Here is a 25032-nt window from a genome sequence, read left to right as displayed (position 1 = left end):
TTTTTCCCATTCATCTTAAAATATGCAGAACACAAAAATATATTATAAGAATAAATATACTGCATGCAGATTAGTGTTATTGTTAAATTATCTGATCTGCAATAAAGAAAAAAAAATGGCTGGACAATTGTTTTGCATTTAATCCGCAGATTATTGATCTGTATTTATCATGTTTAGTCTGCATTTTATTTTTCATCTGCATTTTTTACATCTGCATCACATTCAAAATCTTTATCTTTTCTTCACAAAATGAATTTTTTTAGTCTTTAAATTGTTTTAGTAGATTTTCAGTAATATATAAACTAAGGTAATCTTCAAAACACCAAGACACTAAATTTATTATAATTTCATCTCCAACAAAATATTAAAATTGACACCATTCCACCAATTTTGCTATAATGTAAAATAGTGTTGGTATATTATATTTTATTTAATAATATATTTTAATTATTATTATTAATTAGCTTAAATTTGTAACTAAACATAAACATACTGTATTATTTGTATTTTTAAATTATTTTTACATAATTTTTTTTTTTTAATCTAGGAGGATAGCAGCTATACATGGATAACAAGTTTTGTGAATGTTTTTTTTTGTCAACAGTTTTCTGAATGCTAATCTTAACAATTTTTTTTTATAAATGAGTTTTTTTTTTAATATCTCAGACAGATGCTTCTGGTGAGTTTGAACGGTCGGATGATAAAGTCGCCAACTTTAAACTATTGTCTTAAAAGAAAAATTAGTTTTTTTTTTCTCCCTCGAAGAAAAATTTAGGCTTTGGAGAATGGAGAAACAGTCACTACCGAAGAAGCCTCGTCCTCTCGGAGAATCTCAGTTTCTCCGATGCGCCGAGTTGATTCTCCCGTGGCTAAACGCCCCAGAGCTCGCCGCTGTCTCTCTAACCTCTAAAGCCTTAACCTTTGTCTCCAGATCCATCACTCTCCGTCGATCCCTCGACGCCGCACGCTCCCTCGAGAGCCTCCCCGTCCCGTTCCTCAACGCCGTCGATTCCAAACGCTACGCTGACTTCGCCTACACGCCTTTCCAGATCCCCGCCACCTCTCCTCCGATGCGGCAGCGGTGGGGAGGAGGAGCTAGCGATGCTCCGGTGAGTCAGTTTGAGATGAATGTGGTTGGAGAGAGTATGTATGGATGCGAGTGCGAGAGGTGTGAGGAAGGATACTGCCAGTGCTTATCACTCGCGGCAGGCGCGGAGATAGCTAATGAGTGTGGGTCGGGTTGTGGATGCGGGTCGGATTGTCCGAACCGGGTGACTCAAAAGGGGGTTTTGGTTAGGTTGAAGATTGTTAGAGATGAGAAGAAAGGTTGGTGCTTGTGCTCTGATCAGCTAATCAAGAAAGGCCAATTCATCTGTGAATATGCAGGTAACACTTTTAATGTGTGAAAAAAAAAAAAATTTGGATTTTTTAGAATAGTTTTGTTTTGATTTGTGATTTTTTATCTTGGAAGCTGAGTGTCCATAATAGTGTAATGATCTTTTATTGCAATTGTTGATTTATTCTTGGAAGTACTTGAAAACTAAGTTCAAGAGTATATTATTATTAGCATTATTTATTACTTATTAGCCCATTACATACAAAATTGAATGTTAGCTCATGATTAGAAGAACTTAGCATTAGTCATGTGACTCCAAAAACGTCCTAGATAGTAGATACTATAACACATTTGGATTCCAGAATAATGTAATGATCTTATTGCAATAAGTTGAATTATTCTTCTAATGAAAGCATATGCCTTTGAAGATGTAGCTGCGTGCAGTGAGAGGAGAGTTAGCATTGTATCATAGTTGTCTCCATTTACATTACAGTGAATGATTAGACCTTTTGGTAGTGTTCTTGTTTCAGCTCTTTTAGATTATAACAGCAAATCTTTTTTACTTTAATGTGTTTATTATGATCTGTCCTAATGATCATTTGTACATCACTTGAGAGAGCCTTCGGTTTATGCATAAAGTTGTTTTCGTTTTCTCATCTTATAGGTGAGCTGTTGACAACAGCTGAAGCACGTAGACGTCAAACTGTCTACGACAAACTCAGGTCAACGCAACAATCCTTCTCCTCAGCTCTCCTAGTCATACGCGAGCACCTTCCTTCAGGACAAGCTTGCTTGAGAATAAACATCGACGCCACAAGCATCGGTAACGTTGCTAGATTCATTAACCATTCTTGCGACGGCGGGAATCTATCCACCGTCCTACTGAGAAGCTCGGGGGCTTTGCTTCCTCGCCTATGTTTCTTTGCAGCGAGGGACATTGTTGCAGGGGAGGAGTTATGTTTCAGTTATGGAGATGTACGTCTCACTCCAGGGAAGAGCGCAGAGAACAAGTTGAATTGCTCTTGTGGTAGTTCCTGCTGTTTTGGAACATTGCCTTGCGAGAACACCTGATCTTTGTCTCTATTTATACTTATGTCAGAATTAGAGTTCTGACAGATTATTGGTTTTTGAGTAAGTACTAATGTACTCTTAACAGCTTTGATCATTAGCAACAACAACAGAGAATATTTTGAAAACAAGAAACTATGATTGTCTAATAGATATTGATGGAAGTTAGGTTCGGTTCCTCTCACAATAGACCAAACAAAAACTCATCGTCTCCTCTACCTCTCATGCTCTTCATATCCTGCAATTTACAGCCACACGCGAGCACAATAAGAATCTCAGATCAAGAAACTCATTCAATCTCAGCTCTCATATTTAAAACTATACCTGAGTCTCGTGGTAATTCGAGTGTTGTTACGTGCAAACGAGAGGAAGCTGCAGGAGAAGGCGAGCCGCGAATGCTAGGAGGATTGCTGTTATGTAGCCAACCTTCTTGGACTTGAGAAGCAAACTGAAGATTCCAAAGAACATCTTCAATGGAAGGCCGTTCTAGAGGGTCTTTGAGGAGACACCTTACACATATCTCCATCATTGTCTTGAGTGATTGGTCTGAACAAGTTCTGTGGACCGCTGGATCCACCATGCTCCTACGCGCTCCATCATCCGCTGAGATGCTCGCTTGTAACTGATGGGAAAAGAATAAAGTTTATAAAGTAGATGATTGAGATATAGTTTCTAGCTATATGTCCAATGGTGTTACCTGCTCTTTTAGAACATCGACTTGACCCTTTGCTTTCAATGGTCTTCCCACTATAAGTTCAAGCAAGATCACTCCAAAGTCATAGATATCTACTTTATCTTCATCTTTGATGCTGATAAGAAGACACAGAGGATTAAACTAAACTATGCAAGTTGGTTTAAGATAAAAAAAGAAAAAGACAAGAAGAGTTTACACACCTTGGAGTTCCTTTTCTTGATACAACTTGTCCCACCTTAAAAAGAAAAGCAAAACACATTCAGCTAACAGATTCAAGAAGCTAACAAGATTTAGACTTTTAACATCACTTACCTTTCCAAGACCTTCCACAAGCAATGGAAGGTTATAGCTACTGATTTTTGCAGCGAGGTTACTGTCAAGCAAAACGTCTGTTATCCTCAAGTTGTTATCATAAACACCAGGGACGATACCAGTATGCAAGAACTGGATCCCTTTTGCTACACCAATCGCTACACTTATGCGTTGCTCCCAAGTAAGCAATCTTCCCACATGCCCATCTGAACACAGACAAGACAAATATGATGATCTTTATTCTCTGTATATGTTCTTACAACATCATGTTTCAGTGTCATACCAGAGATCCAGCTCCTGAGTTCACCATTTGGCACATACTCAAAGACGAAGAACATTCTGCTGACTGTTGAATCATCTAAGTAGCACTCAAAACAATGCCCCAGCACACTAACCAAGTGACGGTGCCTCAGTTTAGCAATGAGCTCAATGTGGTGCATCAGGTTCTGAGTGCTGCAACTTTTCTTCATTTTTAAACATCTAATCGCCACAAATGATCCATCCTTCAACCTCCCTCTATAAATCTAAATTGAAAAGGCCAAAGATGAGAAAATCACACTAACAGAACTTGGAAACAGAAGATAGCTTGAAGTTTATTACCTGTCCTTGAGAACCTTCACCCATGAAAGCAGATGATTCAAAGTTGTTTGTAGCATACTCAAGCTCTTCCAGTGAGAATGTCCTGTAAGAAGGAAGACCAAGCGCTCCTAGCTTCATTGTTTGAGATATATACCCTTACAAAAGTAACCAATAAAACTCAATATGTGAAAATGTGTGACAATAATATGAAACAATATTTTTCTTACTTGCATCTGAGAGTAGCTTTGATGTGTATCCCATTGAAACATTCTCTTTGATAAATCTTGGAGAAGCTTCTGTTGCTTTCCTCTTAGCACTAACTCTCCTAAGAACTACAAACACTGCACCAGCGAGGAGAATCAACCCTAGGACGCCTCCTGTTACACCTAAGGCAACACCCAACTTGGATTTAACTCTGTTCCTCCTCTGTGGTATGATCCCAACAGCGAGAGCTTCATTGCTACAAAATGAAACTGGACGCTGGTCTTCATTTGCATTAGCCAGACAGTTACCTCCATAGACAACATCTCTGCTAACTCCTGAGCTAGGTTTAAGACAATCAGGCAAGCTTCCGGTAAGAAGATTAGATGATAGATCAACAGACATCAGCTGTGAGTTGCAAGAGAGATTTGTCGAAAGCCGCCCGGTGAGTTTGTTGTGTGAAATGTTCAAGTAAGTTATTGCTGGGAGAGACATCAAGGAAGTAGGAAAAGGACCAACGAATGTGTTGAATGAAAGATCAAAATGTTGAAGCTGATAGAAAGAAGTCACTTCTTGAGATGATACTGCGGATCTAAACATGTTCTTGCTGAGTATAAGAGTCACCAACTTGTGACTTAACCTAGGAAACATCGGTCCGAATGAGTTTGATTCAAGATCAAGCACTTGAAGGTTTGTCAAACGGCTTAGATCAGGTAAAGCTCCACTAAACCGGTTATTAGCTAGAGAAAGAACTCTAAGACCTGACAAGGTACTCAGCGAAGAAGGTAAAGATCCGTTGAATGCATTTTTTCTTAGACTCAGCACAGCTAAACTCGGTAAAGAACCAATCCAATCCGGTACAAGACCAGAGAACATATTCTCATCGAGTATAAGGGTCTGAAGGCTAGCAAGCGAGGACAGTTCATGTGGTACAGGTCCAAAGAGGAAGTTAGAACTCACATTGAGAATCTCTAATGAGGACAAACGGTTTATTTTATCAGGCAACCGACCCCATAAACCGAGGGAGACAAGGGTGAGGACTTTGACATCAGGGAGCTTAGCAAGAGTAGTGACAAACGAGTCTATTGAGAAACTCTTTGGTAACATGTGGCCTCTTCTGTCTCCTGTGATGTGAAGCTGCGTTATACTATCTTCGTAGCATACAACGGTTAGGGAGGAGTTTGGTTCGGAGTTGCAGAAGTCTGTGAAGTTGTTCCAGCTGGTTAAGACTTTGGGGTAGTAGAGAAGCTGTTGAAGCCTCAAAAGGGTTTGAGATTGAGATGATTGAAGCTGTGTTGTTCCATCAATAGAGGATAAAAGCAGAACCAGAAGCAGTAAAGGCAAGCCACACAATTGTTTCCCCATAGCCACACAAAAGACTATAATACTTAAGCAAAGATAATCACATAAGCATCATGATTATCAACACCTGCCATAGAGAGACGCATTACATTTATAAACAAAGTACTAAAAAACAGAGAAAATGATATAGTTTTTTTTGCATGTTAATTCCTGAGAAACAGGAAGAACTCACCACCTGTGTTATAGATTCTCCTCCTCCTTAAGACACCTAGCAGGAATAGGAAATGCTGAAAAATTTTGAGCTCTAAGAGATTATTTTTGGAAGTTGTTTTTTTCAGTTTTATCAAAAAAAATAAAAGGTGAATGAGAGAAAATAAAAGGTGAATGAGAGATGAGAACAGATGGTTTCCTTTGAGATGAAGAAATACCTCTGCAAACTTATGAAGGAACTGTAAAACGAATATTGATTTTTACCTTTTTAAGAGAAAAGTAGCAACTTAGATTTATAGGAGAGATTGTGAAAAGTTCCCAAGAAAATTCCTCAAGGAGCTTTTAAAAAAAAAATCAAGATTCCTGCATGAGTGATTCTAGCTCTTTAAAGATAAAACTGCGTGTACTATTATGAGAACAAAATTAACCCAACAAAAATATTATAAAGACAGCAAAAAGTTGTGCAAAATCAATGTAAAGAAAACATTTTAGCAACCAGGCGATTAAGTAAACTGTCACTAGTTGACAACAGAGAGTCTGGTCCTCCTCTCTATCACGAGAGAAGACAACTAGAAGAATTTTAAATGATTATTAAGAGGAAATGAAATATAGTAAAAATATTCTTCAGAAAGAAATAAACAAAGTTCTTGAAATGTTCACATGCATTACTAGAACAGGGAATCCACCGGCTCTGTCCGACATTTTGTTGTGTTCTCTTAATTTTTGGGTTGAATCACTATCAACATTATTTTCACAGTATTAAATGTGTTCATATTATATCATCACTTTCAAGAAAAACAGGGACCAACGAGAAAACCCACTCGGGCCAAAGCTGTATATCCATTAATGGCTATGGTAAGTAGCTTAACAAGATTTACTATAAGTCTATAACAAAGAGTACAACTCTGTAACGATCATAATGAATTGAACTATTTTTATAAGAGTTCTGTCATATGCTTCTTTTCATCAGAAGCAGGTCTTACAAGTTTTAATCAAACTTAAATAAACCAGATCCATGCAGAACTTAAATCTGGAGAAGTAATATAAACTAAGGTGAAAATAAAAAGTAAAGTTATGGCACAGACTGTTATGTAGTCTTTCGCACGGTGGCATCTCCATCAGAAAGGTCACGTCAGACTTTTTAAAGTGACACATGTGGATCCCATGCTGCTACTTTTACAAAATTTGTTTGAAGAAGAGAACTAATGCGATCACAAATTAGTCACATGTGTTCTTGTTTATTCGCTAACCGCTTCTGCTTTTTACACAAATAAATTTACCAACAGTTCATAATCGTAATCACATATTACATTTCAGTTTTTGAAATTACTATATCCACATTATTCAGACAGGATGGCTTAATCTCTTGGGCTATTCACAAGCCAAATGCGAGTTCACGTTTATTTTATTGTTTTAGCAGACGTTTCCACTTTTTTTTTGTGTTGTCTTCTAGTTTTACGATTTATATTTTGAGATAAAAGAACATAAGTAAACCGTATGCTTACAAACATGTGAAAACAAAAATTCGTGAAATTTTAGTCCACCTACCTACTACCTAGTTTTATGCCTGCACATCTTGTATCCGACTTTTTCCCTATGCATAATTTTCGAATAATGTTTGAATTTAATTCTCTAAAATCTTGCTTCATTTTCATATTATTTGTTGGTTAATTAGTTTTTTTGTTCTAATAACTTAACATTTAAATTTAAAGTCTCTCAAATTTCCTTTCATTTCTTTCTGTATATTGTTTGTTGGTTAATTAGTTTTTTTTTGTTTCTGTTGGTTACGTATCAGTGACGTCGTATTAAATCATATGGTTTAGAAAAGAGAAAAAGAAGGTAAAACTGCTGATGCAACGTAGAATCGACTGGCCAACTGCAGAGTACACGAAATTAAATGTGATTGTTTCCAGTCTAATGAAAATATTGATATTTTGGTACACGAAAATAATGTGATTGTTTTTTTTTAAATAATGTGATTGTTACCATCCATATATTACTACAACATGTATCGGAAAATGGAGTAGTAAGAATTTATTTCATAGAAACATTATGTTTATATACACACATTAGAATACAATGATTTGTATAAAGGCAAAATCAAATGCATGACGATGTTGCTAAGAGCATCTCCAAAAAGAAATTCTATTTTTGAAGTTTCCAAAACTTTATATTTGAAGTTTAAATGTGTTTTTCTCCAAAAGCAAAACTTCAAACTCAACTTCAAAACTATTTGTATTTTATAATATAGTCCTTATATTTGTCATAACTAATTTGAATTCATAAAACTTTTGTAAATAACTAGCGCATTTATAAACATATTACAACAATATTAATTAATAAAATATTCTATTAAAATATAAAATTTTAAACAAAATAACTTAATTAATATTAAACTTCAAGCAAAAGACCATATTATTTCATAAAGTGATTTTCGCAATGCATATATGATATACTAGTGCATTTTGAAGTAAAAATGACTCTCTTCATTTTTAATTTGTAGATTAGAGATAAAAATTTTTGAAATCATGTTATATTAATACTTGTAAATACATTAGATCAGAACAAAAAGGGTAAAAGAGAAACATACAATATTGTTAAAAGACTAACTTTTATCGATAATATTAATACTCGTGAATATATTTAACACGAACAAGAAAGAATTGTACGAAAAGACATCAACAACAATAACAACAACCATCTTCAGTTACATAAAAAAAAAATGGACAATATTTGATAATTTTGAAGGTTCCAGATCAAACTTACCTGACTATTAGTATTGTTGTAATATTTAAATTTGTATAATAGTTATGTCTTCGTATAATTTCTTAAAAGCTTTTTCTTTAAGTTTCTTTTGTATATTTTTGTTATATAAATCTAGTTTTAAATATTTTATATCTTATTTTAAAGTTTTATTTAATTTTATGTGCAAACTTAAATTTTGTAAACAAAACTTAAATTTTTTTATGAGATATAATTTTTATAAAGATTAAAACAATAAACAAAAAAATATTTATGAATCATAAATGTGATGTGTAATTGTAGGAACCAAAATGCAAATAAAAATATGAAACTTCAAATTTGAAATTTTGAACAGTGAAACTTTAAATATAGAGTTTTACTTTGAAGTTTTGAAGTTCTTTTTGGAAAGTTAAAAACTTCATATTTAAAGTTATAGTGTTTTTTTAGATGTTCTAACTAAGACGTACGCTAGAGGCGAGTGTCATTTTCGCATAGCGGTGTAATAAATTAGGTTAGATGGTTTGTTCAGCACTAGATTTATTTATTATTTTCGGTTAGGTGTGTCGTAATTGTAACGTGATCATCTTCATCTACTAAGTTATTAACCGCATCCATTACTTGTGGCTTACTATAATCCAAAACGTTTTTATTCGAACACTAAAATACGAGAGAACTTTAAATATGTAATCACGGTCTTTGTGTGCAAGTGTTGGAAATAGCATGCATGTGTCATTTATTGATTATGATTTGTTACAAATTATGACAGATGTTTTGTCTGTAAAACTCTCTGTTTCTTGTCATTTAATAGCTTTAGAAAATTAATTTAGTTAGAGAAACTGGCATAAACAAAATTATTCTTGTTGATTTATCCTTTAGATCATTTGGAAACAATTTGAAATTCAATGACATTAAAATGAAACAAAAGGAAGAAAAACCTGCGAAGAGGAGAAATTAACTTTCTTTGACTTTTGGATATATGCGAAAATCCCAGCCCATTTGGCTATTTGTGGGCCACGAGGGTATATGAAAATACTATTTCCTTTTTGGAAAAACCCGTGATCTCCATAAGATGAAGTGTCTAAATGAAATATTCGTAAGAACACAAAAAAATGAAATATACTTAAACTATGGGGAATTTTTTTTGTCAGCTGCCCAATTAATTATAGTAAGTGTTGAACAGACGAGCCGGTCGTCTGTCTATCTATGTTTGATTTATGTGGGAGAAAATACATCCTCTAGTCTTTGATTCTTTCGCTAATGAGTTTTCCCGACCATTTCTAGCCCGAAGAATATGAATTAGACTCACTTCTTCGGATTCTTCATGTAGTGTCCGAAGCACATTAATTTTCGATGCGAAGGCTGGCCAGTCCATCGGATTCACAGTCATATCCACTAGGTCCGAATAGTCTGTCTCAAAACAAATTGATGGTATTCTCATGTCTCTCATACACGAAACTGCCTAGAATAAGCCTTTCATTCCAGCATGTAATGCTGAGAGGCTTCTGTCGCACACTTTATAGGGACTGATTCTAGTGTATTTTACCTTTACTTTCTCTTGTTCGTTCACTTCAGAACCCACTCTTTACTCTTTTTTAGACATGCTCTCTAGGAGGTGTAGAGATTCTTTTTCTTTTTAATATGTCACATACTTGTTTTTCAGAAGTGTGCTATGTTATTATGTATGATGCAGGAATATAGAGAGAAAGTTGGGTTAAGGAACATCACATTTTCAATTCAGAGAGAAGAGAGAAGCTGGTGGCCACGAATCTGAAATCAGAAGAGAAACTTGCACCCCACATTAAGGTGGACTGGAATAAATGGTGTGATGAGGATGAAGAGGTCACATGTAAGTTTTACATGCTTGATTAAGTAGATTTACACCAACAATGCATACATTATCTTAGTTTTGTCTAATCTCGTTTTGCCTAACAATATACTCTATTTTTGCTTCTTTTCAGCTGAAATAGCCTCTGATGATGAGAGTGCAGAAAGTGTTTTGCCGTAATTGTTTGTTTGTTACTATTGTTGTTTTGGCTATGCCACTCTGATTGATTACTTAACTTCTTTACTTCCATAGTTTGTTGATCAAGATTGTGAAAGCAGCGATGGATTGCTGTAAGTCTAAACAACCTTAATCTTCTTACCTGCAAGTAGAAAACTAAGTGAGGATTGATGGATCATTGTGCTGCAGGCCAAAGTTTTAATGGCATCATTTTGTTATTATAGATCTTACATAAAAAGTTGTGTTTGATCGTGTAAGTCGTCCAAAAGAGCATGGGATATTCTTAACTCACATAGGTCTTATCATTTCATAGTCAAGACTTCTTTACATACAATATACACGTTTAACTAATCCTCGTTAAGGTGAATATTCTGACACTTGTTCAAATGTTAAGGTTAACAGCAGGTTTGAATTTTCAATATTTGGTGGGCTAAACCAATATAAACAAACAGAACAGGACCGTTTTTTTTTTCATTGTCTACATATATAGATTCTGCTACGTATATTACATGGCGACTTACATGTAACATGTTTGGTAAGTCAATACAGACTTCAGTTTATCATCTTACAATCACAAAGACATAGAAAATTACAGTACTATTAAACAAGTAATATCTGAAGAAGCAATACAAGGGAAGTGGACGTGGGATATCATAATCCTTCACCAACTACTTTTGTTTACCAAACAAATCTCTCCAATTGGTTTGTGTGACACAGTTTGGTACTAGATCTATTTGGTACTAACTCGTCCTCGTATTGCAGGAAAAGAAACTTTAATAGTGATTCTCACTAACCCCAGTGTGGGATCCTCCACTCACCAATCCCGCTTCCTCATTTCTCCTCAATGTACACTCACCAACTCTCCTCCCACATTCACGTTTTAATTTCGTAATTAACCTTGTGATTAGTTACTATCCTCCTCAACATACATTATTTTACCGCTTTAGAAATTTGTTCAAGTTTTACTTTAAAATAAACAGCTTAGAAATTTAGTGCCATGCCGCCAATATATTTGTACTTTTACTAAATAACCAGCCACTATACATGTATACTTGTCAAAAGTTGTACGAACTTGACCAAGCCCTTAATTTAAAAGTTTCAAGCTACAAATTAGACCCGAGTTAAAACGTATTGGAGATACTTGGAAATATACGTATACTGTTGATAATATACTAACACAATTCCATAAAAACGATAATAAATAATAAAGTTAATAGAAAATAAGCAGCCACCACGAGGAGAGTGAGAGATAGAGAGTGGAAGGATGGCTATAAATAAGGTAACAGAGAGACACTCTCCATCGTCGCTCTCAAGTCTCATCCCATCCCATCTCCGATTCAAACTCCGTAAAGGTACGCTCCCCTCTCGGTTTCCGCATATGACTTATTCCTCTCTTACTCTCTTCTTATTATTTATAGCTTTCTTCGTCCCTTCTCATTTCGTTTTCCTCGACTTGTGTTTTTAAATAACTTACAAATAATCCGGTTTATAGGAGATTATTGATTAGGCGGATGCCTAGACTGATTTTTAGAATACTTCTCATTAATATTATCATTTGCACATTTGTACTAATATGATAATATGGTGTTGTTTATGCAGCTTGGTGTGGAGACAGTCCCTGTACTTGTTGGTCCTGTCTCTTACTTGCTTCTTTCCAAGCTTGCAAAGGGTGTTGACAAATCATTTGATCTTCTCTCCCTTCTCCCGAAAGTCATCCCAATCTACAAGTAAGTGAATAAGACTTTTCTCAAATGCTCTATTTGACGCTATGAAATGTGTTTCTGACATGCCTTTGTGCTCAGGGAAGTCATTGCGGAGCTCAAGGGAGCGGGTGCCACCTAGATTCAGTTTGATGAGCCACTTTTTGTCATGGACCTTGAGGGTCACAAACTCCAGGCTTTTAGCGCTGCCTATGCTGGTCTTGAATCAACTCTCTCTGGTCTGAATGTTCTTGTGGAGACTTACTTCGCTGATGTCCCTGCTGAAGCATACAAGACCCTTACTTCCTTGAAGGGTGTGACTGCCTTTGGTTTTGATTTGATCCGTGGAACCAAGACCATTGACTTGATCAAGTCTAGTTTCCCTAAGGGCAAGTACCTCTTTGCTGGTGTTGTTGATGGAAGGAACATCTGGGCCAATGACCTCGCTGCCTCTCTCATTACCTTGCAGTCACTTGAGGGTGTTGTTGGTAAAGGTATTACTCAATTAGTCAATTAGAAGTGTTATTTATTCTCTAAAGTCATTGGTTATATAGTTTATGCATTGGTGCAGACAAGCTTGTGGTCTCAACCTCTTGCTCTCTTCTCCACACGGCTGTTGACCTTGTTAACGAGACTAAGCTGGATGCTGAAATCAAGTCGTGGTTAGCTTTTGCCGCGCAGAAGGTTGTTGAAGTTGATGCTCTAGCCAAGGCTTTGGCTGGTCAGAAGAATGAGGTATTGCATTTGCTAACATGTTTCTCTAATGAATCCTTAATTTGTAAAACACTAAGACTCTAATAATTCTCTCTTTCAGAGTTTCTTCTCTGCCAACGCTGCTGCTTTGTCTTCAAGGAGGTCTTCTCCAAGAGTCACCAACGAGTCTGTCCAGAAGGCTGTAAGTTCATGCCTCATACTCAAACTTTATTATACGAACCGTGCGTGCGTTGGGCTAGTGGTTTAGCGGTTGGAGTAGGTTTTATTGCACCTTTAGTTCGATTTCTGTTCGATTTTCGTTGGGAGGGTGCCTTGGGTCTCGCCAAAAACTGCACCGGCCTAAGGGGATTAGTCGGGCCTTATTATTATTTTTTAATAACCCGGTGTATCCTGGTCCCCGCTGAGGTGGATCCAGACTAGCGGTGAGTGTCGGGCCTTAACTCCTGGTTAATAGAAAAAAAACAATGGTTTTGTATTTGATATTGATGATTTGTAACTCTTGTTGTCCTAGGCTGCTGCTTTGAAGGGATCAGACCACCGGCGTGCAACTGAAGTAAGCACAAGACTAGATGCTCAACAGAAGAAGCTGAACCTCCCCATCCTCCCAACCACAACCATTGGATCCTTCCCACAGACCGTTGAACTCAGGAGAGTTCGCCGTGAATACAAGGCCAAGAAGTTAGTTTCTTAAAGCAATAATCATTTAGCAAGTTGATTATGATGCTAACTTGAACCTCTTGATCTCTCTCTTGTACTAGAATCTCTGAAGAGGATTACGTCAAGGCCATCAAGGAAGAGATCAAGAAGGTTGTTGACATCCAAGAAGATCTTGACATCGATGTACTCGTCCACGGAGAGCCTGAGGTGAGTTTAATAAAACAAACTGCAAAACCTATAAACTCATCACAAACGTTCTGTTTCTGACTCATTAACAAACATTGTAGAGAAACGACATGGTTGAGTACTTTGGAGAGCAATTATCAGGTTTCGCATTCACAGCAAACGGGTGGGTACAATCCTATGGATCACGTTGCGTGAAGCCACCGATCATCTACGGTGACGTGAGCCGTCCCAAGCCAATGACAGTCTTCTGGTCTTCAACAGCTCAGAGCATGACTAAACGTCCCATGAAGGGTATGCTCACAGGACCAGTCACGATTCTTAACTGGTTTTTTGTCAGAAACGACCAGCCTAGGCACGAGACTTGTTACCAGATTGCTTTGGCTATCAAAGACGAAGTGGAAGATCTTGAGAAAGGTGGTATTGGAGTCATTCAGATTGATGAAGCTGCTCTTAGAGAAGGGTTGCCTCTTAGAAAAGCAGAACACTCTTTCTACTTGGATTGGGCTGTTCACTCTTTCAGAATCACTAACTGTGGCGTCCAAGACAGCACTCAGGTAACACACTTATAAGCAATGTTCAAGAAATAGATAGACCGACAAGGTGATTTATAGAAAACTAGACTGATTATTCGGGGCGCAGGCATTAACGAATATTGATATATATATTTTACATTTATATAAGATATTTTAGTTTTTTTTGTGTATAATTATAAAATTATTTTGATGAATTATAAAATTAGATATACCAAAAAAATAAACATTATTGCTTAATAAACAGATTTAAATTTATTTAGACCAATTTTAATTGATTTACAACGGTTTTAAAACTATTTAAATCGTAGAATTCAGATTTTAAGAAAATTATTTTAGTTATAACTGATTTGCCACCTAGGCGGCGTCCTGAATTTTTAGAACATTGTTATAAGATTTCAAATATTGTTGAATGTTCCTGCAACGAACTTCTTATACGTTCTTGTGTCTTTTCCTTAGATCCACACTCACATGTGCTACTCAAACTTCAACGACAATATCCACTCCATCATCGACATGGATGCTGATGTAATCACCATTGAGAACTCACGTTCAGACGAGAAGCTTCTCTCGGTGTTCCGTGAAGGAGTGAAGTACGGTGCAGGTATCGGTCCTCGTGTTTACGACATACACTCACCGAGAATAGCATCAACAGATGAAATAGCAGACAGGATCAACAAGATGCTTGCGGTTCTTGAGCAGAACATCTTGTGGGTTAACCCTGACTGTGGTCTGAAGACGAGGAAGTACACTGAGGTCAAGCCAGCACTTAAGAACATGGTTCATGCGGCTAAGCTTATCCGCTCCCAGCTCGCCAGTGCCAAGTGAAGAGCTTGAAGATAATATATATATTATTTCCGGGATTTTTCTTCATGGGTTGTGTTTCTTTGATTTGAATAACTTTTCTTCCAAGAACATGTTGTACCCAAAGTTAGGTTTTGATGTAATCTCTCTCTCTCTCGTTGAAGAGGAGTTTTTTTTTTTTTTTTGCAATGTTTAACGTACGTTTCTTGTTGAATGAGAAAATTTTATACAGATCCCAACAAAAGACAATAGTTAAAGGAAAAGAATATCGAAATCACTAGTGTTGTAGAATTAAGAATCCAATAGTATAGTATAATAAGACTGATCATCATACGATACCATGAAAAGTCTAAAGCCAAAGGTGCATGGTTTTATACGATCCACGCAATTATATAATGGTGTTATGTGTAGACTTGACGTGGTCTATATGCTAGAGAAGTAAAAGTATTTCATGTTTTCATGGTATAAGTTTTGTTAGTGTATGGTATTCAATATTCTTGCTATCTAAGGCATTACTAATACAAAATGAATAACTTAGATTTATTTATTTATTTTCTATGACAATGATGGATGATAAATAGGAGGGATGGATCATTAATCAATGGATGAAATGAACCCACGAGAAATGCAAAATTATTATGAATTTGCTTAATATTTACAATGTTTTTCTTAGGCCAGGAACTTCTCTTTCAGCTAGCAGGCTTCTCTCATCTCTCCGTGACATGGACATAAGGATGGCAAAGAGAAGACGTGAGATCCAATAACAGAGATCCACGTCATCAACTTTTGTCACGATAGCTGACGCGTCACGTTATACCTTTGATTTAGCCTCTCCTACGATTTAGCATCTGTCAAAAGTGACTCTTTTACCATTTTATCCCTCGGAATTTTCAGAAAAAGGTAGTGGGAGAGAAGTATTCTCGGGTTCAGACAGTTTTTTGACTGTGTGTAAGAAGACATCGACTCACTCAGACATGTCGCACGTGTTGCCAGATGTCGCACAAAGAGCCATTCTTTCCGAAACATACCTGTTTCGGTGGCTGGAGAGAGACGAGCTATGACTTCATTATCAACTGTAAGGGCTTTATGGTCATTTAACAGTTTATGTTAAGTTACCGAGTTACCCTCACCTCTTCCCCCTTTTCTCTACGTTCATTCAGAAACTCTCGTGTCTACGCCTCTGGTTCTCTAAGGAGGGTATATTCTGTGTTTGATTCGCTTCTTGCACATTGAATTTTTCGTAGAAGATTCCATTGTCCTCATTTATCCTCTCTTCCTCTGTTATAATAAATACATCTCTTTGTTGATCGATTCTCCTCTGTCTTGTTAAAACCAACATCGGAGTTCGATTTCAGGTAAACATAAATTAGTTCTCTTCCTCTTATGTCTGATTAGTTTAAACTCAATGTCAGTTTATAAATTACAATAAAACAGCATCAAAATCGTTTTTTGTTTTCAATCTGTCTGATGACTGATTTATAAAATGGGGAGATTTTTTTTTTAAAAATTTAAAGTCTTGATTTTGAGTGATGGGTTCTTTCAAAACTGCAAATTTTTGAGTTTTCTCCAGATGTAATTAGCGTTGTAACGTGTCTTGGGGGGGGGGGATCGAGTTTATAATGTTCTGTCATTCTCGATTTGTGTGCTTTTATCTAAGTTTATCAATTGAATTAATGAGTTCCCTCACCAAATGCTATCATTTTAATACTGATTAGAGATCTAAACTCAATGTTCATTTGGTTTATCAAAAGTCTTTTCCCTGAATCTTTGTAATTTGTCCCATCACTAAACGAGATTCTTTGCTTTGTGGTTGGTGGAAGTATTAGTCACTTATTCTGTTTTCTTTAATTCAGAAAAGGAGCTATGCTTTCCCTAACTCTATTTAACTTGTTTATTCTTTGTTGTTAGTAAGCTATATGAATGTTATAATTTAACACTCTTCTTTGTTTTTTATGATTCAGGACTTTTCTGCGCTCTTAATGAAGTGATTGCGAAGATTTTTTTAGCTCTAGATGGCATTAGAGGGCGAATACAAATCCTCTTGATTGCCCTTTTTTGTTTTAAGTTCTTGAAAGAGTCTTTACTATTTGGAGGTAGACATAACATTCTTACCGGCTAGAGATTATGGAAGTGTCAGTCTCTCCTCAACCCCACAAGATGAAGCTGCAAACTCCTCGTAAAAGCTCTCTTTCAGGAGCTAAGAAAGATCTGTGGGTTGCTATACGGGAAGGCTCATTGGTCGATGTCGAATCAGCACTGAACGTACTGAAGAAGAGCGGTGGCATTCTGAATTTAAGGAACGGATGTGGTCTCACTCCTCTGCATGTTGCAGTCTGGAGAAACCACATTCCTATTGTTAGGAGACTTCTAGCTGCTGGCGCTGATCCTGATGCCAGGGTTCGTCACCTACCCTCTGCTTGTGTCTTTGTATATATGAACATCTAATTGTAGTTACTCCTTTGTTTTTGCTTCAGGATGGAGAATCTGGCTGGAGTAGTCTTCACAGAGCTTTGCACTTTGGCCATCTCGCAGTGGCTAGTGTACTAATTGACTCAGGTGCTTCTTTTACTCTAGAAGACATAAAGTCAAGAACACCGGTTGACTTGGTCTCAGGCCCTGTGGCTCAGGTCATTGGTCAGCAGCACAATTCAGGTAACTCAATCTTGTGATCACATTTTCTCACACAGCTTTTGAGAAGCTGAAATATTCATTTTTCTTCCTTGTCAGTGGCTACAGAGGTGTTCAGCTGGGGTAATGGTGCAAACTACCAACTTGGAACTGGCAATCAAGATGTTCAGAAGCTACCAGGCAGAGTTGATTCACTCCATGGTTGTTTTATTAAGTCGGTCTCTGCTGCAAAGTTCCATAGTGTTGCCATTAGTTCCCATGGAGAAGTCTACACTTGGGGGTTTGGAAGAGGAGGCCGCCTTGGACATCCTGAATTTGACATTCACAGGTATTAACCGTTGCTTTCATTCCTACAAATTTTTAACTGATCGCAATTGTGTTTCTGTTATGTGAACCGCAATTGAGTTTATTTTCTGTTTTTTTATTTATTTCAGTGGTCAAGCTGCAGTTATCACTCCTCGGAAGGTGATATCTGGTTTAGGATCTCGCAGAGTGAAGGCAGTTGCAGCAGCTAAGCACCATACTGTTATTGTTACTGAAACAGGAGACGTGTTAACTTGGGGTTCCAATAGAGGTAAAAACATTTATTAACCTTCTTATTTTCAGTAAATGGTATCTCTTAACTCAAGCCCTTGTATTGTGATGCTCATGTAGAGGGACAGCTTGGTTATACATCTGTGGATACGCAGGCAACACCACGCAAAGTGACTTCTTTGAAAGCGAAGATTGTAGCTGTTTCTGCGGCAAACAAACACACCGCCGTAGTTTCTGATTGCGGTGAAGTTTTCACTTGGGGATGCAACAAGGAAGGCCAGCTTGGTTATGGAACCTCCAACTCAGCTTCAAACTATTTCCCCAGATTGGTTGATTACTTGAAAGGAAAAGTTTTCACGGCCATCTCATCTGCAAAATACCACACTCTCGTCTTGAGAGAAGATGGAGAGGTAATAAATCCTGACTACTTCATATTAAAGTTAAAACGTTTGATGTTCATTGAATGTATATGATCTTTTGGATTTATGTTTCTTTAGTATTTCTTTCTTGCTTCTGTGACCAGGTGTACACTTGGGGTCATCGGCTGGTGACTCCGAGACGTGTTAATGTTTCCCGGAATCTAAAGAAAGCTGGGAACACGCTGTTGAATTTTCATAGAAGGAGACCTCTTAGAGTGACTGCAATAGCTGCTGGAATGGTACACAGCATGGCTCTAGCAGAAGATGGTGCATTGTTTTATTGGGTTTCTTCTGACTCCAATCTCAAAGGCCAACAGGTTAGGAACAAACATCTCTTGCAGTTCTGTAAAATTTAAATACTAATCTTATAAAAAATCCCCTGCAGTTGCATAGTCTGCAAGGGAAAACAGTTGTGAGCATTTCAGCGGGTAAATATTGGGCATCTGCTGCTACAAGCACAGGTGAAGTCTACATGTGGGATGGGAAGACAGATAAAGACGTGCCGCCGTCTCTTTCTCGCATCCACAACTTGAAAAGAGCAACCACAGTTGCTGTTGGCGAGACGCATCTTCTGGTTGTGGCGTCTCTGTATCACCCTGCCTATGCTCCTGCTGCGCTTACCAAGTATCTGACTCTGCAAGCGGATGAATCTAGGGGGGTACAACATGAAGAGCTGGACGAGGGTTTTATGTTTGATGATGTGGAATCTGTTAACGTGTTACCATCCGCACAACATGATAATCCCAAGGAGCGGACAGTACCTAGCTTGAAGAGTTTGTGCGAGAAGGTGGCGGCGGAGAGTATAGTAGAGCCTCGGAATGCTATTCAACTTCTTGAAATTGCGGATTCACTTGGAGCTCATGACCTCAAGAAGTACTGTGAGGTAATAACGCTAAACCTCACTGTTCTCTTTTGTTGTTTTTGTCTGATGTTAACTTACACTGTTGTTCTTCTTCCTGCAGGACCTTATAATCCGAAACCTTGACTTCATCTTGACCGTTTCTCCCCAAACAATAGCAAACACATCACCTGATGTTCTCGCCAATCTTGAGAAGCTACTAGACGACAGATCATCCGAACCGTGGAGCTCACGACCACTTCCAACACCAACAGCCACCTTCCCTGTTGTGATAGATAGCGAAGAGGAGGAAAGCGAGAGCGACATCTTACGAACTCGTGACAACCATGTGATGAAACACTTCGCCTGCGTTACCGAAGGATCCTCCTTCTTGCAACCAGAGGATGAGCTGGCTCAACGTAACACCAAAGAAGTCCGGGCTTTGAGGAAGAAGCTGCAACAGATTGAGATCCTTGAAGCGAAGCTAACAAGAGGACAAGCTCTTGATGGTCAGCAAATAGCAAAGCTTCAGAAGAAACTGGATATTGAGAGTTCGCTTGTGGAACTTGGTATCTCTGTTGAAGAGTCATCTTCAGGTTTGCCACTAGATGGAAAGGCTAACAAGAAGGCTGATGGTTTAAAGAAAAAGAAGAAAAAGGGTAAACAGAGGTTTGCACAAGTTGAGACTCTCCCTGAGTTTGGTGAAGTTAAAGTGGAAGTAGATGCAATGCAGATTAAAGAAACCGAGGAAACTATCAAGCCAAAGGTTAGTTTCATTATTGTTCATGATTCTAAAAATAGGTCTAGGCATTGGTTTCCTTATCATCCGATTTATATGCTTCAAATTGGTTTAAACCGTTTCAAATCGGTTTAAATCGATATAAATTAGTCAAAATCTGTTAAATTAAGCAATAATGTTAGTAGAAATCCAAAATTTATCTAATTTTTGTTGGTTTGTATATCTAATTTTTATGATTCATCAAAATAATTTTATAGTTAAATCCAAAAAAAAAACTAAAATACCTTATATAAATGTAATATATATATATAATAAATCAACAATTCGACGTTAACAGTGTAGATGTCTAGTTACAGTCTAGCAATTTCTTGAACATGTTTTGATACTCTTTAAATAGGACGGCAATGCTATGTTGGATGTGACGTTAGTTAGCGAGTTCACCAAAGAAGCAGACTCTATCTCACTCTCGCAGAAGAAAGACAATCCACCTGACTCACCGAGAAGCAAGAAAGCTGCAACCAAAGCAAACAAGAAGAAGAACAGAAAGGGAGGACTGTCCATGTTCTTGACCGGTGCTCTTGATGATAACCCCAAACCCGTTGTTGCTCCTCCACCAAAGCCCAAGAGCAAAGGTCCTGCGTGGGGCGGTGCTGCTAAGGTTTCAAAAGGGTACTCATCTCTTCGAGATATTCAAGACGAACAAAGCAAGACTCCTCAGCCTCATGAGCAGCCTGTTAGGACTACTAAACATCAGTTAGGGGATGAGTCTTGTGGTAAGATACTACTTAGTTCTTTCTTGACCTCGAAGCCGATTCCTGTGGAATCAACGAGGAGTTTGCAGCAGCAATGTGATGTGGAAAAGGGAACTCCTCCTTGGGCTTCTTCTGCAACTCCTCCCCACGTTTCTCGACCTTCTCTTAGAGATATCCAGATGCAGCAGGTACGTTATTCTTCTGTTTTGGGCAAGAGCTCAAAAGAAACAAACAAGATTGTTTTGTTACTTATTCTTTTGTCTTAATGTTAGGTGAAGAAGCAACAGTCTCTGTCCCACAGTCCAAAGACGAAAACATCAGGCTTCACTGTTGCAACAGGGCAAGGATCTCCATCAGATTCGCCTGGAGCTAACCGGTGGTTCAAACCAGAGGTCGATGCTCCATCATCAATCCGCTCTATACAGGTGGAAGAGAAAGCAATGAAGGATTTGCGCCGATTCTACAGCAGTGTGAAGGTAGTCAGGAACCAGAACTGAATGAGACATCATTACCTTTCTCAACAGGTCTCATTCTCAAAAGTGTTGTAGTTGTAGTTGTACTTGTACAGATGCTGTCTCGACTGTACATTGGGGTTTCCCCTAAAGTCGTCAGCCATTTTCTTTTTCTTTTTCTTTAAAGTTGTTAGCTGTGAGAGTGATGCTCATGTTCATGTACATCGTTGGTGTACCTGAAGCTCTTTATTAGTCTCTTCACAAACTATTTTAGATGTACTCTTGAAATAACAATAAGAAGCTTGGATAAATCATTCTTTACAGAAGTGTTATATTTGGTTTTGATATGATGATTTGTGATCTATGAACTTGCGCCATTGCTAAACATGTGTATCTTGGTTGCCTTGTATAGCAAGAAAGGTGCGAGGGCAGATACAGACATTGTTTGTGTTTGATTTAATTCTTCTTCATGTGAAAATACAGTCCCAAAAAAGAGTTTGACTAAATATTTGAGTAGTGATGTGTTGTCATCAACAAGATTTACCAATTTTTTTTGTTGTTAGAAAAAAAACACTACATAAAATATCAAATGAGATTTCAACCATTGACCCTAACCTTACGTTTCTAACAATCTCATTTCGGGCTCTGCTTTATAAGCTTCTCTCTTGTTCTCTTTAGATTATCTTTTCTTATTAATTGTTTAGGATTAACAAAGGAACACACAAAAAGAAAGAGAACAAGGGAGATCTGGGTTTATATGATAAAACCCAGATCTGGAATTTGGCCATTTCTTGAACTTTTATCTGGAATTTGGGTTTGATTGCTCAACAAGTTTCTTTCTCCTGTCTTATAGAGATCTCTAACCAAAGTTCTCCGACAATGAACGACCTCTTAAAGGTTTGTCTTATCTTTTCCTTCCCAACTTTTATCCCTTTCCCTTTGGACATTACGTGATCACCACCATGATCTTGTTTCCCTGTAATTAATGTGTCTTTGTTACAACTTACAAGAAACGCTTACGTGCAGATTAATTATACAAACAGAAGTGAAATATCTTTTAATGTCATCTCTAACTACTTTTTAGAGAAATAGAACCTCGTAGGGCTTATTACTTGTGTTACAAGATTTGTATGTTACAACATCTCTGTGGCTCGATATTTTCCCCTGGGAAATTCAACGATTGCTCGAACAATTGTTTACAGATAAATCTTGAGATTTATGTGGGACTTAGTGGAATATATATATATATTGATATAAACAAACACAAACTAAAGATTTGGATTTTGTCAAGCTTAATATTGGATGAAGTGAACATATTGTTGGACAGGGTTCTTCAGAGTTCTCGAGAGATCGATCTAATAGAAGCGATACTGAGTCAGGACATGGCCCAGGTAACTCTGGAGATCTCGGCCTCGCTGGTTTCTTCAATAAGGTAAGCTTTTTTATTCCATGTCAAATGTGTATATGTGGCATTGAGATCATATCAACTTTTCAGGTCCAAGAAATCGAAAAGCAATATGAGAAGCTTGATAAGCATCTCAAGAAGCTTCAGGGGGCACACGAGGAGACTAAAGCCGTCACCAAGGCTCCCGCAATGAAATGTAATACAAACACAGTTCGAGTTCTAAGACTTAGAAATGAAATTTGGTTTCTTTATGTTTTTTTTTTTGTTCTGTAGCAATCAAACAAAGGATGGAGAGAGATGTTGATGAAGTGGGAAAAATCTCTCGTTTCATCAAAGGAAAGATCGAAGAACTGGACCGGGAGGTTAGGCTTAGACTGCATCTCTTTCTATGACCTGATCATCTTTGTCTAAGACCAGACTTTGATTTGTACAGAATCTTGAGAACCGGAGTAAACCGGGTTGTGGGAAAGGAACTGGAGTAGACAGAACAAGAACAGCTACAACTATGTGAGTTTTGCTTCCTTTTATCTACTGCTACTCTCTCTGTCTTCCTAATGAGTTTTCTTTAACCTCAGCGCGGTTAAAAAGAAGTTCAAGGACAAGATATCTGAATTCCAAGTAAGCTGGTTCTGAAAAATTCTCATAAGCATAAGCTCTCTTAAGAAAAGAAAGTTGCCCTAAGATTTTAACTTGTTTGTTGCAGACTCTAAGACAAAACATTCACCAAGAATACAGACAAGTTGTAGAGAGGCGTGTTTTCACAGGTTTTATATTGAGAATCTGTCTTAAGATTCAATGATCCTCTGATAGCGATTTCATTTTTTTTTTGTGGTGTTTTGATTCTTAAACAATGGTAGTGACTGGCCAACAAGCTGATGAAGAGGCAATGACATAGATTTTTCTCAACTTAAATCTACTTAATTGGTTTTTGTATCAGCTCATGATAATTTTTTTTTCTGGTGTGTAGATGGTTGATCGATTGCTTGAAACCGGATACAGTGAGCAGATTTTCCAGAAAGCAATCATGGAGCAGGGACGAGGTCAGGTTGGTAACATGACTTACGTATGCAACAAGGCAACAGTTACGTGTGTATCAAGTTAGGTCATTTTCTATCTCCATGCGTGCAGATAATGGATACACTGGCTGAGATTCAGGAACGCCATGATGCTGTCAGAGGATTAGAGAAGAAACTCCTTGACCTACAACAGGTAAAACCTCTATCCACCATTTACCAAAATTTCTCAAAAATTTCGAAATGATTCACCTCTTTGGTGGGTTGGTAGGTGTTTCTTGATATGGCCGTGCTGGTGGATGCACAGGGAGAGATGCTAGACAACATAGAGAACATGGTAAACATTCTCTTCATCACCTTTGATGAAATACTCTTGAGTTTAGATTCCTCCAACACCCTTCTTGTTCTGTTTCTGCTCTAACAGGTCTCCAGCGCTGTGGACCATGTTCAATCCGGGAACAACCAGCTAACAAAGGCACTAAAGAAACAGAAAAGTTCGAGGAAATGGATGTGCATTTCCATCCTCATCCTTCTTATCATCGTCATCATTACCGTTGTCTCTGTTCTCAAACCATGGACACAGAAACATGGTGCCTAAAGTTTTCTCCCCTCTGCCTTGCTTCTGAAGCTTCTGTATACAAGAGTATAAACTGCATATACATTACATGTATCATCGCATCAAATAACATCCTTCCACTGTCACTTATCAAAATGATTTATTCTTTTAACTGGATCAATGAATGAATTAACTATTCTACAACTGCCAGAGGCAGAACATCCCAGTCTTAATGAATATTGAATATTAGAGAGAAAGTAACTTAAACCGGTTCATATTTCGGTTTACAATTCTCGGTTTAAGCTACATACCAATACCTCAATCATATCATTGATATTTTGTTTTATATTTTTTCGGTTCTATACAACCGATAAATCACAAACCTCGCATCCAAACCCAATTTGTTTTGCCGGTTCAATTAGTTTGGTCCATTTATACCGGGTGTTATTTTGATAAATCCACACGAGGTGGTGGTTTAGGTATAAACTCGGTTTATGTATTTATTTGATCATGATTCGCTTCTTCTGTTGAAACATGAAAAAAATCTTCTGGAATTTGCTGTATATAACTGTTGATAATCACAAGAGGACAAATCTTTCTTCAAGATTTGGGCTTGTACAGTATGTTATTTTTTATATTAAATGTGATAAATAATCAGT

At 37.4% G+C, this 25032-nt stretch overlaps 5 protein-coding genes across 9 annotated transcripts; 4 read left to right on the top strand and 1 right to left on the bottom strand.

Annotated features, from left to right (window-relative positions):
- Positions 1–759: 759 nt before the first annotated feature.
- LOC106295242 (histone-lysine N-methyltransferase SUVR3) lies at positions 760–2478 on the top strand. Its single transcript, XM_013731095.1, has 2 exons — positions 760–1386; positions 2001–2478. The coding sequence occupies exons 1-2, from the start codon at positions 786–788 to the stop codon at positions 2405–2407; spliced, it is 1008 nt and encodes a 335-aa protein (XP_013586549.1). The 5' UTR covers positions 760–785; the 3' UTR covers positions 2408–2478.
- LOC106295241 (probable inactive leucine-rich repeat receptor-like protein kinase At3g03770) lies at positions 2447–6318 on the bottom strand. 2 transcript variants are annotated; one of them, XM_013731093.1, is made up of 9 exons: positions 5725–6318; positions 4217–5619; positions 4011–4144; positions 3694–3934; positions 3411–3616; positions 3299–3333; positions 3102–3213; positions 2729–3026; positions 2447–2642 (listed from the first exon to the last, which is right to left on the bottom strand). In XM_013731093.1, exons 2-9 carry the CDS (start codon positions 5553–5555, stop codon positions 2620–2622), a joined length of 2388 nt encoding a protein of 795 aa, XP_013586547.1. In that variant the 5' UTR covers positions 5556–5619; positions 5725–6318; the 3' UTR covers positions 2447–2619. The 2 variants fall into 2 exon arrangements, with proteins under 2 accessions (XP_013586547.1, XP_013586548.1); XM_013731094.1 differs by having other exon boundaries at positions 5728–6318.
- Positions 6319–11713: 5395 nt separating this feature from the next.
- On the top strand, positions 11714–15228 carry LOC106343979 (5-methyltetrahydropteroyltriglutamate--homocysteine methyltransferase 2). The gene is made up of 9 exons (XM_013783345.1): positions 11714–11798; positions 12046–12173; positions 12249–12640; positions 12718–12881; positions 12961–13041; positions 13372–13538; positions 13619–13724; positions 13805–14257; positions 14693–15228. The coding sequence occupies exons 3-9, from the start codon at positions 12316–12318 to the stop codon at positions 15059–15061; spliced, it is 1665 nt and encodes a 554-aa protein (XP_013638799.1). The 5' UTR covers positions 11714–11798; positions 12046–12173; positions 12249–12315; the 3' UTR covers positions 15062–15228.
- Positions 15229–16197: 969 nt separating this feature from the next.
- Positions 16198–21718, top strand: LOC106295092. Of its 4 annotated transcripts, none has more exons than XM_013730877.1 (11): positions 16198–16392; positions 17135–17434; positions 17512–17689; positions 17765–17993; positions 18100–18239; positions 18320–18609; positions 18723–18935; positions 19004–19501; positions 19581–20222; positions 20593–21135; positions 21220–21718. In XM_013730877.1, exons 2-11 carry the CDS (start codon positions 17162–17164, stop codon positions 21442–21444), a joined length of 3231 nt encoding a protein of 1076 aa, XP_013586331.1. In that variant the 5' UTR covers positions 16198–16392; positions 17135–17161; the 3' UTR covers positions 21445–21718. The 4 variants fall into 4 exon arrangements, with proteins under 4 accessions (XP_013586331.1, XP_013586330.1, XP_013586332.1 ...); XM_013730876.1 differs by having other exon boundaries at positions 17023–17434; XM_013730878.1 differs by having other exon boundaries at positions 16999–17434; positions 17774–17993.
- Positions 21719–22115: 397 nt separating this feature from the next.
- On the top strand, positions 22116–24543 carry LOC106293920 (putative syntaxin-131). The gene is made up of 12 exons (XM_013729553.1): positions 22116–22296; positions 22727–22831; positions 22895–23000; positions 23078–23166; positions 23238–23311; positions 23380–23422; positions 23508–23568; positions 23662–23687; positions 23772–23849; positions 23933–24013; positions 24089–24154; positions 24242–24543. Exons 1-12 carry the CDS (start codon positions 22279–22281, stop codon positions 24413–24415), a joined length of 921 nt encoding a protein of 306 aa, XP_013585007.1. The 5' UTR covers positions 22116–22278; the 3' UTR covers positions 24416–24543.
- Positions 24544–25032: the final 489 nt, after the last annotated feature.

Source organism: Brassica oleracea, chromosome C5 (assembly GCF_000695525.1).
Source record: "Brassica oleracea var. oleracea cultivar TO1000 chromosome C5, BOL, whole genome shotgun sequence".
Classification (NCBI taxonomy): Eukaryota; Viridiplantae; Streptophyta; class Magnoliopsida; order Brassicales; family Brassicaceae; genus Brassica; species Brassica oleracea.
The sequence above is the reverse complement of the archived record's forward strand: the minus strand, read 5'-3'. Positions and strand labels throughout refer to the sequence as shown.

Excerpts from the sequence above, each read along its gene's own strand:
- LOC106295242 (XM_013731095.1), top strand. The coding sequence starts at position 786 with ATGGAGAAACAGTCACTACCGAAGAAGCCTCGTCCTCTCGGAGAATCT. Across the intron at positions 1,387-2,000 it reads ATTCATCTGTGAATATGCAG|GTGAGCTGTTGACAACAGCT; the intron begins GTAACACTTTTA and ends CTCATCTTATAG.
- LOC106295241 (XM_013731093.1), bottom strand. The coding sequence starts at position 5,555 with ATGGGGAAACAATTGTGTGGCTTGCCTTTACTGCTTCTGGTTCTGCTT. Across the intron at positions 3,214-3,298 it reads TCAAGAAAAGGAACTCCAAG|CATCAAAGATGAAGATAAAG; the intron begins GTGTGTAAACTC and ends TCTTCTTATCAG. Across the intron at positions 3,027-3,101 it reads TCGATGTTCTAAAAGAGCAG|TTACAAGCGAGCATCTCAGC; the intron begins GTAACACCATTG and ends TTTTCCCATCAG.
- LOC106343979 (XM_013783345.1), top strand. The coding sequence starts at position 12,316 with ATGGACCTTGAGGGTCACAAACTCCAGGCTTTTAGCGCTGCCTATGCT. Across the intron at positions 13,539-13,618 it reads CGTGAATACAAGGCCAAGAA|AATCTCTGAAGAGGATTACG; the intron begins GTTAGTTTCTTA and ends CTCTTGTACTAG. Across the intron at positions 14,258-14,692 it reads GCGTCCAAGACAGCACTCAG|ATCCACACTCACATGTGCTA; the intron begins GTAACACACTTA and ends TCTTTTCCTTAG.
- LOC106295092 (XM_013730877.1), top strand. The coding sequence starts at position 17,162 with ATGGAAGTGTCAGTCTCTCCTCAACCCCACAAGATGAAGCTGCAAACT. Across the intron at positions 19,502-19,580 it reads ACCTCAAGAAGTACTGTGAG|GACCTTATAATCCGAAACCT; the intron begins GTAATAACGCTA and ends TTCTTCCTGCAG. Across the intron at positions 20,223-20,592 it reads AGGAAACTATCAAGCCAAAG|GACGGCAATGCTATGTTGGA; the intron begins GTTAGTTTCATT and ends CTCTTTAAATAG.
- LOC106293920 (XM_013729553.1), top strand. Across the intron at positions 22,832-22,894 it reads TCGCTGGTTTCTTCAATAAG|GTCCAAGAAATCGAAAAGCA; the intron begins GTAAGCTTTTTT and ends TCAACTTTTCAG. Across the intron at positions 23,423-23,507 it reads ACAAGATATCTGAATTCCAA|ACTCTAAGACAAAACATTCA; the intron begins GTAAGCTGGTTC and ends TGTTTGTTGCAG.